At 34.7% G+C, this 13,007-nt stretch overlaps 1 protein-coding gene across 1 annotated transcript in view; it reads right to left on the bottom strand.

Moving 5' to 3' along the window:
- Nucleotides 1-13,007, bottom strand: part of NEK1 (NIMA related kinase 1) — a 116,341-nt gene that overhangs the window by 52,699 nt on the left and 50,635 nt on the right. The window contains exons 17-20 of the mRNA XM_044680089.1: nt 8,747-8,849; nt 1,552-1,635; nt 991-1,074; nt 455-532 (exon numbers count right to left, since the gene is read on the bottom strand). Of these exons, the coding sequence (XP_044536024.1) occupies nt 455-532; nt 991-1,074; nt 1,552-1,635; nt 8,747-8,849 (349 nt within the window). The remainder of the gene's footprint in view (nt 1-454; nt 533-990; nt 1,075-1,551; nt 1,636-8,746; nt 8,850-13,007) is intronic.

The raw sequence follows: 13,007 nt of genomic DNA, 5'->3' as shown, positions 1-13,007 counted from the left end.
TAAACAACAACAACAAAACTATCAAAGCTGAACATTCCAGAATTATAGTCATCAATGTGGGCTCCAAAGAAGAACTACGAGAAGACGGCTTTTATGTAGAATCTGGGGGATCATGAGCATGGAACACTTTCAGGAAATCTCAGACTTGTTGATGTATTGGTTAGTTTTGTGGGATTTTTCCATCCCTTCTACCTCGTTCCTCCTTTCTGGAAGAAGGTGGAATGACAGACACAGAGATATATGTGAATGATGTTAAAACAAGAGATACAAATAAAAATTTATGAAAGAAAGGAAAGGAAAACAAAGAAAGAAGGGAAGGACAAGAACAAAGAAGTCATGCTCCCTAATCGATGTAGGGCTTAGGGATGAAAATCTATATTTCACATTTCAATTCCTACAATTCACTTAGATTCTTTATTGAAAAGGCAAATGTTCATCACTTTGAACTCAATACCTTTAGTGCTTCTATTTTTTTGCGTCTAATTTCTATTTCTTCTTTCCCTTCTTGTCCACTGAGGCCATCAGAATCATTCTAAAAAATAAATTAGCATATGAACAAGCAAGCCAGCAAGGACACATTTTCCAGAATTAATACATAGATTCTAAGAAATGCTATGTGTGATAAACAGTCAATAGTATAAAATCTGAAGACCTTCCAATATTGTTTTTCTGTCTTAACTAACTTCTTCTCAAGAATGATGTTACATTCTCGTGTTGGCCTTCTTATAGATTTGGCTAAAAAATAGTAAAATTAGAAAGCAGAAAAAATGTTCCTTCTTATTCAAGAAATCAAGCATGCATTTCAATTTTCATTACTATGGATATAACTGATTCACATTTTCATTGATCCTCTGATTAGGAATATGCTCTACCAGTTTCACTGTCTTATGGCAGGTCTTATTTTTGACAAAGTTCTGTAACTATTTCTTGCCCCTTTATCTCAGATATTCTCTCAATTACTGAAAAGAAAAATAATAGTCTTAAACCTGCCTTTTCACCACGCAATCTGGCTTTAATTTCTTGACGTTCATTGAAGTTCTGAAGTCTTATTTGCCTTAATCTTGCCAAGTATTCCTAGAAGAAAAAATTAAATATTTTTATTTAGTGGGAAAGTGAACAATCAACTTATTTTGGTGGATAAGAGAATTACGATAAAAGAAAACTGAACAAATGTATTAATTTGAGCAGAAGAATAAAAGACAGCAAAAGATTATTTGGAAAAGGTTAATGGAAGTGCAAAATTAGAAGTCACTTTAAAAACTCAATTCAGCAGACTTCCTCTGAAAGTAATTATATTAAATATTGCCTGGGTGAGAAAAAAAAATTTCAAGGGTTCTTCCTTTTGTTGAAAGCAAAAGCAAAAAAAAAAATCAACCATGAATGAGTGATACAGTTATTACAGAGTATAATTAAGTAGTATGTCAGCCTGAATATATTAATATTCCCTAAAGACTTAAAAAGCCTCCAACACTGTTAAACCATGCAGGAAAAGAAGTCATAAACTCAAAGTGCAGCTATGTGATGGAGGTAGCGAACATGCAGGAAGCATACCTCTTCCTCCTTGTTTCTTGGTTTCCCTCCTCTTGAAGAACTGGACCTGCCTCCATACATAGCTGTCAGGCTTTGCAGGGTACCCTGTTTATCATTTAATGTACTAAGTTCAAAAATGAATGGGGCTTTGTCACCATCTTATATAGGAATAACTAATCATTTGTTACTTTTTTCATCTAGTGATAAATTCTAGTTCTTATAATGCCCTTTGACAAATATCTTTTACTTTTATTGAGAATTTTTAATAAAAACCACAATGGCAATTAATCTCAAAGCATAAATCTTAAAAATATACACCAGGCACAGCCTTTTTAACTACATGGAAATAGTACAAAGGTCCCAAATCGTCCTTTCCTTGAAATACAATTAAAAAAAGTTTTAGCAATTCATCCTCTTTTTTTCAACATTTACTTTCCAATATTACTTGCCTCCTCCCTGGGCAGGAATACGCTTCCCTTACCAAAACCAAGTTAAGAAAAACTGTGTACTATAACAGACACAGTTGACAGAGTATGTAACTGTCTGCCCCTGTAGTCCATCACTTCATGAGAGAGCAAGGGTTGAAGCCCTACTTTAAATGGAACATTCCCTTTAATGGATGCCTAACCTTAGTGAGCTACAAAAATTGTACCACTTAAGGATAAAGTAAAGCATAAACTACAAGGCAGTGTAGTCACCTGTCTTGTGCCCCAGGGAAAAAACCAACAAGAAATAAGGACCATTATAGGGATAACAGCAGAAGAAAGAAACTACACTGATTTCCTGTGTAAGTGAAAAAGGGAAGTAACATTTCTTACAAAGAGCTAAATTAAAGCCATGGGAGCTGGTGAACATAAACGAACAGTTGGGAAAAAAAACTGGGAGAAAAGACTCTAATTTTTCCTATTTTTAGATGAACTTGAAGGGGGAGAATATTAGAATGTTGGGGGCAAAGTGGAAAGATAAGAGGAAAAAATGACTGATTTTTTCCTCTAATCCTGTCTGGTTCTCTTGCACCAATCACATTCTACTTTGTATCAGACTTATTTATATTTATTTCTGTTAGATAATAAATTCTTTGAGAGGCATTTATTTTTCCTGGAACTAGCAAAGTATCTTATATATGGTAGAAGCACAAATATTTCTCAAAATGAATTGGAAAAAAGGGGGAAATAATAGAAACTAGGGAAGTAGGGAAAACAAAATGGCACCAATAAGAATATTTCCCTTTCCTTTATCCCTAACAGTTGTAGTATAGGAGAAAAAATAAGGTTTAGTTCAAGTTTAAGAAATTAAACTGATATCTTGAGTCTTGAGTTTCATAGGTAGAATCTAAAGTTAGGGAATGATTTCTTCTGTCAACCCACATAATCAAAGAATAACAAATTACCCTTCTTAATAAAAGTATAAATAGAATTGACTGTTTTACATTGTTTTTATTTTGTCTTAATAAATGTGATCATGTCTCCAACCAGTAGATCTGAAAACTCCAGCATGCTAAAGATATATCTCTAGCAGTATTGCTGCTTGATTGGCCAACATGACAGTAAAGGAAAATAATAAATATTGGAGGGGTTGTGGCAAAATCGGAACACTAATAGCATTGCTGGTGGAGTTGTGAATTAATCCAGCCATTCTGGAAGGCAATGTGGAAGTATGTGTAAAGGGCTTTCAAAGAATGCATACCCTTTGATCCAGCAATAATACTACTAGGTTTGTACCTCAAAGAGATAATAAGGAAAAATACTTGTAACAAAAATATTCATAGCTGCACTCTTTATGGTGGCAAAAAACTGGAAAATGAAGGGTTGTCCTTTGACTGGGAAATGGCTGAACAAACTGTGGTATATGATGGTGATGGAATACTGTACTGTAAGGAATGATGAACTGGAGGATTTCTATATGAATTGGAAGAACCTCCAGAACTGATGCAGAGTGAAATGAGCAGAACCAAGAGAATATTATACACAGAAAGTGAAACATTGTGGAACAATACAATGTAATGGACTTTGTTGATACAAGACAACCCCAATGGAAAGAATGCAATCCACATCGAGAGAAAGAACTATGGGAGTAGAATCACAGAAGAAAAACAAATGACTTATTTGTTTATACATATATATGATTTGGGGTTTTGGTTTTGAAAGAGTGCTCTATTGCAAAAATGAATAATATGGAAATAGGTATTAGTGATAACATTTGTATAGCCCAGTGGAAGGGATTATTGGATCTGGGAGGAGGAAGGGTAGAGGAGAGGGAAAGAAAATGAAACATGAAAACACGGAAAAATATTTTTAAAAGTAAAAATTAAAAAAAAACATTAAAAAAAAAGGATTATTGCTGCTTTCATATTCTCCACTCTGGTTTTTCAGGATTTTTTAGCAGGTAGTACAGTCAATTGCAGTATTCTCTCTGGCTCCATTGGACTGGCACATTCTTGTTCAATGATTTCAACTGTCATTATCACCTTGACTATAATCCCATTTAGGAAAATAAACAAAGCTCTTTGTTGCTAAAAAATTAATTTTATTAATACATTAATTTTTAAACAAACATAGTATGATTTAAACATCTTATGTTATATCCTCAAAATTACTGTGTTAGAAGGCTATAATATTATTAGATGATAATGACATTGCTCAAAACATCCTTGAAATCTTTTGGGAATGCCTTAAAAGCCAGTGACATACCCTTCTGAATACCTTCAGTTGTATTAAATGTGTCTTTTAAAGATATAATAGATTTTCTGAAATAATGAGAAGTCACTTGGAGCCAAGTTTGGTTAAAAAGATAAAAAGAAATGAACTAATTCTGCTTTGGGTCAAAAACAAAGTGTAATTGTGAAAGTGGAGATACACCCCTCAATGACCCTAAAGTGCTTTTAAAGATAATGTCAGAAGAGGAGTTCAAAAGATGTTTGACTTAAAAAGCTGCCCAAATACCCGGACCATCCAAGAATCATAACACCGAAAAGATTTTAGAAGCTAAATGGCTAAATGGTCCAAGCTCTCATTTTACTGATAGGGTTCCTGTGGTCCTGAGAAGTGACATGACTTCCCAATTAGGTAGTTTTAAAGACCTGAACCAAGGTCTTCTGGTCAGAGCCTGTTATGTTGTACACAATTCAATCTATAGAAAATGGTCCATTTAGAAATTTGGAGAAAATGCTGATTTAGGGATTTTAAAAAATGAGTTCATTTAAAAACAAAATGCTGATTTTTATAATCAGCAAACTTAAGAATAAGTCAATAAAAATATAGTTTCACTAAATTAACAAAAAAAATGAAGCTAACAACACAAAGTTTAAGTTCAAAAGGATGCATTTTCTGTATTTGGGTATATCTTATTTTATATTTACATAGATATCAACTCCACATCATGGTGTGGAGGTGACCCTGGAAAATGCTATGCCAGTGAAACTCTGGGGGACTTCATCAATCCTAGAAAACTTAGAGCATGGTCATAGCGATAGATTATTTTTTATCTTCTGAGGGCTTGCTACCTAAATTCATTAGTTCATCACCAGCATACTGGCAATTTTCTCTTTACAGTTTGAATGTAAAGAGTGTAAGATTACACAGTGTTTACTGTTTATTATTTTTAAAAAAAACATTGGAGTCACTAGAGAATAAACCTCCTTAAAAAATTCCATTCTTCCACCAACATGTCTCAAATGAATCTGTCAAAATCATAAGATGCCTTGAAAGATGTTAACAAAGATAATTTTGTTCAGTAACTCTCTGATAACTAATATCAAGAGAAGTATAATACGATGTATGTTTGCTCAAGGAATTCATTATTGGCATAGATAATATTTAAAGCAGAATCCAAATGAAAGAGGGATTTGCTACAGAAAGTGACATTCTCCAGATATTCTTATTTCTGGATAGCATTGTGGTTAGTGAAACAGGCTCCAGATCTCTTGAGGTTTATTGTCTATTAAAAGAGTTTAGTCCAACAAGAAAAAACAAATAAATGAAGATGTTAAAGACCTGACTCTGATATGAATAGATGGACAACATCTAGGGGTGGTTTACCAGAGCAAGAATCTTGGACAGACACTACAAATACAGAGATGAACAAAAAAAGTTGAACAAGTTGAACAAGAAGTTGAACAAGAAAAGAGTGAGCTATAATGCTTTTAAAAAATGTACAATGTACAGAGACTGATACACTGTGGCATAATCAAACATAACAGATTTCTCTATTAGCAGCAATGCAAGAATCCAGAGCAAGGCTGAGGGACTTATGAGAAAGAAAACTAGCCACATTCAGAGGAAGAACTGTGGGAATAGAAACACAGAAGAAAAACAACTGCTTGATCACATGGGCTGATGGGGATATTATTAGGGGATGTAGACTCTAAACAATAACTCTAGTCCAACTATCAATAATATGGACTTAGATCTTGATCAATGATACATGTAAAACCCAGTGGAATTATGCGTCGGCTACAGGGGGTGGGGGTGGGGGTTTGGGGGAGAGGGAAAGAACATGAAACATGTAACTATGGGAAAATATTCAAAATAAAAATAAAAAATAAAAAATGTACACTACTTGTAATGACTCCAAGCTTGCCCGTGTGTGAATTAAATATTTAGGTAATCCCCAACACAATTGAGGAAGACTCACCTAATGTGGAATCACATAGTCAAGTGTCTTATTTTGCCATCATGGCAGGTGAAATTCCTGACCTGCAGAAGTCAAGGGATATAATGTGTAGGGACTAAAGTGAAATCTTAGCCAATTAGAAAATCTTAGGGGAAGGGTTTAGACTTAGCTTAAAAGGTCAGCACATGGAGCGGGCTGATCTCCCTCTGCCACTTTTTGGCTTGTGAAAGAAGCTCTGTTGCTGGCGAGCTGTCTGAGCATTTTCTATATAAGCCATCTCTGGCAAACAGCACAGCACTGGGCTGGCAAAGCACGAGGACAGTGGGGACCATGCCAGGCTGGGAATCTGGGAACTTGGGCTCTTTGGCTCTGATTCCTTCCTGAACTCAAGCTCGCTGTGTGGTTGGTCTTAATTTGTCTGGCCCAACCATGGACTCCTATGCCACAGTTTGTGAAATGGACCAGGGATTGTTAGGAATCTAGGACTTAATGAAGCAGAAGCAATTCGGTTGGAGACTTTGGATAGTTAGACTGGTAACTTATTTCCTTATTTATTTCTCTTTACTAATAAATACTTATAAACTTAATAAAAAGTATCCAAGGTTCATTTTTATTTATTATATCCACAAAACAAAAGCCAATCTTTTTAACAATATTGTAGGGATGCTGCATAGTTAAGTATCATGAGGCATAACAGTATTCGAAGAATTAAAGTTGAAGGTCAGACTGTAAAGGCAGATGGTAGTAAGTATGCACACATTACTAACAAGGCAATGCACAGAGAAAATTAATTAAAGGATGTCAACAGAAAGAGAATTGGGGGGAGAAAAGACAGGTGAGTCACTATATGAGAAGAAAAAGATAACTTGGGAGAATGCCTGCATGTTCCAAATTTATACAAAATGTCCAGAAATCTAAAAGTAAATTTTCTTTTGGGTAGAGAGATATAAGTACAAAGTTGAGTTTAATCTTGCTTGTGCTAAGTTTGAAGTATCAGTGGGATATCTAAGTAGAGAGATTTTCTAAGCCATGTACATGCTGCACCCTCTAGTAAGCTCACTGATAAGAGATTTTCATTTTTTTCACTTTATCATCAGAGCTTAGTGATGTTGCATTGCAAGTGCTTAATTAATGCTTTCTGAATTGAACTAAATATTAAGAGGTAGTTAGAAATACCTCAAGTTGAGGGGAGAACTCGGGGGCAGAGACGGGGAACTGGGTGTCATCTGCAGAACAGTGAAAATTGAAGTCACAGGAGTGGATGAGATCTCTGAGTAGTTAACAAACCTAAGCAAGAAAGGAGAAAAGAGCCAAGAAAATAGTTTTGGGGTCTGTCCACACTTAAGAGATAGGAGGGGAGACATGAACCCAAAAAAGAGAAAGAATGACCACAGAGAAAGAAAAGAGACTGTAATGACACAGAATCTAAAGGACTTGAGAGTATCAAAGATTTTTTTTTCTTCATATGTCCTCACAGTACCTAGCAGAGAATCTTGTATACAGTTGCAGCTCAACAGATATTGGCTAAAGGAAAAAGTGAGTAAAGAAGGCAAAAGACAAAGAAGAATCTATGATAGCACTAACTTTTGAAAGTAATAAACTGCCCTTCTAAAGTAATCTTCCTTATTTGGGAAAAATATTTTATGTTAACCTGTTAACAAGCTGTAGAAAAAAGGTTCAACATGTTAGAAATTTTGTGTGTATCTCTCTCCCAAAGTTCATGGGCTCTAGGCTCCTTAATAAAAAAGCCTGTGAAAATCTCTAAGCTTAATCCCCAGTCACCAAACTAAAAGATATAATAACTGAATTCTCTGAAAGTGATCCACTTTTTGAATAAACCATTTTCGCAGAACCGTTTTTCCCATTCATCTTTTTATTCAGTTTCAAGTAGCTTAAATGCTGTCAATAAGAATAAGCAAGGGGGCAGCTGGGTACCTCAGTGGAGTGAGAGCCAGGCCTAGAGACAGGAGGTCCTAGGTTCAAACCCGGCCTCAGACACTTCCCAGCTGTGTGACCCTGGGCAAGTCACTTGACCCCCATTGCCCACCCTTACCAATCTTCCACCTATGAGACAATACACCGAAGTACAAGGGTTAAAAAAAAAAAAAAGAATAAGCAAGGGACTTTGGCTTCCTTTTGTTTCATATTCACTTCTGAATAAATCTGAATTTTCTGTAGGTAAGCTAATTCCTTTACAAGTAATCAATTAAAGCAAATAGGAGAGGGGCTTAAACCCTCCCTTAACAAAATTAGTAAGGAAAAGTGGGAAGTATATTTTTCTCTCTTGAATATTCTTTTCCTTTTACTTTAGCACCTCTGCCCCATCCAGACAAAACTGAAGTCATTCTTACCTTCCTGAATCTATAAGGAGAGGACTCAAAGTCATCCCTTACCTACTAAGGCAATTTGAAAACATCTTTGTAATAACTACTTTATAGTAGAAGGATTACTTATCTGGGACAGCTGTGCAAACTGATGACATCAAGATGACCTTGAGTTTCTTATTTTTGTACAACTTCCCAAATCTATTATTTCTGCTTGTGCCTAATTATTTACATAAAGCATTAATGCACGAACATACTTCAAAAACAAGTAAATCCCATACCATGTGTCCTTCAGCTCGAGCTTTATTTTGCATAGCTTCATGTTTTCGCTGTAGGAATTCCTCCACTTGTTTTGCTCTTTCTGAAGCCAGTTGTCCTCTTTGCCTAGGTAATTATGACAGGTATGTAAGCTATTGTGAACATTAAAAAGAACCCCACAAAGTTAGAAATGATGTTCTAAATGATAACATAAAAAGAGTATGAGGAAAGGAAGCTAGGAGATAAAACCATTCTCTTTTAGGATATCGATAACACACACACACACACGTGCAACTAACGAGACAAATCAGATTCGAGAAAATGAATTTTACAACAGAGATCAAGGGAACTCACATAGAGATGTCCCTTACTTTTATTTATTTATTATTATTACTTTTTAAAAACCCTTACCATTCTTCTGCCTTGGAGTTGGTTCCAAGGCAGAAGAATGGTAAGGGCTAGGCAATGGAGATTAGGTGACTTGTCCAGGGTCACATAGCTAGGAAGTGTCTGAGGCCAGATTTGAATCTAGGACCTCCTGCCTGTCTTTAGGCCTGGCTCTCAATCCACTGAGGTACCCAGTTACCCCCTTGTCCCTTACTTTTAAAATGAAATTAAATATATGTCAATTACTTGAAACCATGGTTCTTTCGACATTTGTATAAACTATTTTTCTTTTAAACTACATGCTTATTTTATAAGTTGATCATTTATTGTCTTCCATATTTCATAACTATTTTACTGTAGAGCAGTTAGAACAAAGAAGGAAAAAAAGTGAAAAAGTGGTAAATTATAAACCACAACCTAATGCAACTATGAGAAAATATTCAAAATAAAAACTTAAAAATAAATAAACCACAATCCAAAATTGGCTAAATAAAAGTTTTATGAATGCAAAGGGCTTCTATATTCCAGTGGGTAGAAAAGTTTACTTGGTCATTTACCAGTAATTTAACAGATTTGAATCAAACGTTTAGAAATTTGTTTCAACAATCTTTCAAAATTTTTTTCTATATTACCTCAAAAAAGTGAAAGAAATCAAATATGCTATATATATATATGTATATATATTTTGCAACTGCTATTAATCAGAATATACAAGCTTGAGTTTAGTAGTTGTGGGAAACTCTGAAATAAAGAGAACATTACATCCATTTCAATAAGATTTTTGGCACTCATGTTATGTGTATAGAATGGTCAGATTATACCAAGACATATAAGTGACATACAGAAAAGAGAGCAGAACCAAAGCAATAATATACACAGAGACTGTAACTATGTAAGTGTAGCAGCAACAAAGTTTGGAAAAACACACCAAAGTAGGAACAAGTTCAGAATTAGTAACTGAAAAGATGTTGTTGCAAACTGGCTAAAGTTAATATGAATGCATTTTAAAATTGTTTTACTAAAAGATAATATAATCGACATTTGTAGTTTTAGGTTTGCATTTGTTTGACCATTTGGATAATTGTTTCTAATAAAAAATTTTAAATCATAAAATGTGGTTAGTCTAAATTTTATGATTACAACTGGTTACCAAAACCAAAAGTTTGCTTAATGTATAAAATTGAGCTTCAAGAAACTAAATAAAATTAAATGTTAGGATTTCAAAGCCTATTTACTTACGTGCTAATTAAACCAGATTCTATTCTGAGACTGAATACATTGCAGTTTGTCATTCTATTACTCTAAAAGATTCCGAAATTTAAGTGGATATATTTAATGGTCTTTTTATACATTGAAATAAAACTGAATGCAACATGTGAAAAGCATCATATTCTGTTTACATAAATGGCTGGTGAATTTGGAAGCATAAAATAATGGTTCCATAAATTGTCTAAATGGAAAATTTTAGATGGCTTCAATCTTGAAGACTTTTACTTTACACATTTCTTTTATTTTTTTCTTTTCTACAGTATGATGTATGTGGAAAACCTAAGAATAGTGGCCAAACATAGCCAAAATGCTTTAAAATTTTGGAGGGGCAATGGTGAGGAGAGCTTGATGCAGTGGAAATAGGGTGAGTTTTGGAGAAAAGAACGTAGGTCCAAATTTAGGCTCTACTACTTACTACTTGTTCTCCAGTCACTGAACTTCTTCTGGCCTTCATTTCATCATTTGTTAAATGGTGAGGGCAGACTAGTTGATTATCTCTAAAGAGCTTCCAGCCATAAATATATAGCTTGACCTTCCCTGTGCAGATCATTCTCAGATCTATATATCTAGCTCTAGTCTCCTAAGTTCCAGATCAGCAACACCAATTGCCTATTGGACATCTCCAACTCAATGTCCATAGGCATCATAAATGCTAAGATATAGCCAAAACAAAACTCATACTATTTCCCAAAGAACTGCCCTCTTTTCCAAGCTTCTTTATTTCTGTCATTTGGTCATCATTCCAGGATGCAGGTTCATAACCAAGGAGTCAGTTTCACCTTTCCCTTATCCACACACCTCATACACAATGAGTTGCTAAGTCTTATTCATTCTACTTCCATGATATTTCACATCATCTGTCTCCCTCTCTCCGTGCATATAATCCTTCTAGTTCAGGCATTCATTACAAGAGCCTAGTCTAAGATTATCTTCCATTTACAACACTCTATTCGTCTTTCATGTACAATGTTTTTGTATATTGTCTCTCCCATTAGAATATAATTTCTTTGACAGCAGGAATTGTGTTTACCTTCCTTTGTATCCCAGCATTTAGCACAGTATCTGGCTCACACTAAATGCTTAATATCTTTACCTGATTCCAGGTTATACATTCCTAGTTATTTCCGCTCTTGTGTGACTTACTTTCCAGACATTTGACCATCTTGGCTGTCCTCCTCTGGACACATTTCAGCTAAGCATCCAGAACTAAAACAAATATTTCTGATGTGGTCTGATTAGTGAAGGGTAATGTTCCAAATATTCACTCACTTTAGTTGTAAAGAAGTCATTGTTTCCTTTCAGTGGTTACTTTGAAGTGAAAGGGATAAAAATTAACTGCATCAGAAGAATGAGGATTTAGAATGCAGGAAAAAACTGAATATTTTTTCAGGGCATCTAAAGATATACAAAATTGGTTTATAAACCAGAGCAAAGAGAAAGATCATTGAAACAGAGGGAATGCTAGAACAAGGTCAATTTAGTTAATGCTGTAAATAAAAAAAGAAAAAGATAATGATTGGATAAGGAAATAAGTCAAAAAAATTTGTTTTCATATGGGAAAAACCCAAGTATGTTGAACACAAGAAGAAAGAGAGTCTTGGAAGGGATATGCCTAAATTAATAACATCACCTTTTGTGCCACTTATAGTCTCAGGTTAAGTGACTTGCATGGGATCATGGAGCTAATTCATGGCACAAGAAGTACTTGAACCATTTCGAGTTGACTCAAAGACCAGTTTTCTATCAATTATGCAATGATACCTAAAGGATTTTAACTAGCATTTCTATTAAGTGCAGTAGTGGAAACAGAGAAACTAATGGTGAAAATGAGTCAGTTTTTTAAGTAATATATTTATATATCAGAGTACAATTAGATAATAGAAAATATTATTGAAATATACAAGACAACGTTAAATACAACAGACTACTGAGAGATTTTTATTGAGGAAATTAAGGCTTTTTATTTTTTGAAAACATTTTAGGCTAATCAACTGAATAGCTACTTTTTTAAGATTATAAGGTAAAGCGAAATGGGACTTGTAAGTCATTTAGCCCAATCTCCCCATTTTAGAGATAAGGAAACATATTTATTAAGTATCTAAGTCAAGATTAGAATTCATGACATCTGAATACAAATTAAATGCTCTCTCTAGTGAGACAGCCTTGTAGCCCAATGGACAGAATGCTGGACCTAGATCCAGGAACACCTGGCCTCAGGCAAATACTACTACCATGATGACGGCAACCACAACCACTACTACCACCACCACCATCACCACTAACATATTTATAGTGTTGGCAAAGTGCTTTATGAATATTTCATTTGACCTTCACAATAGTCCTGGTAAGTAAGTATCATCATTATCCTCATTTTACAGGTGAGGAAACAGGCTAACAGAAGTTAAGTAATTTGCCCAAAGTCACACGCTAGTAAGTGTCTAAGGTTGGATTTGAACTCAGGTCTTACTGATTCTGGCACTCTATCTAATGCATCATCTAGTTGCCTCGAACTAAGAGGGAGAGGTCAGACAGGTAGGAGGAGAACCAAGAACAGGTAGTCAAAAAAATCCTTGAAAGGAGAGAAAATGGAGGCAGATAAGATGATAAACACAGTAAATATTGTGGAAA

The sequence above is a fragment of the Gracilinanus agilis genome, chromosome 6 (assembly GCF_016433145.1).
Source record: "Gracilinanus agilis isolate LMUSP501 chromosome 6, AgileGrace, whole genome shotgun sequence".
In the NCBI taxonomy this organism is placed as follows: Eukaryota; Metazoa; Chordata; class Mammalia; order Didelphimorphia; family Didelphidae; genus Gracilinanus; species Gracilinanus agilis.
This window is presented reverse-complemented; position numbering and strand designations above follow the sequence as displayed.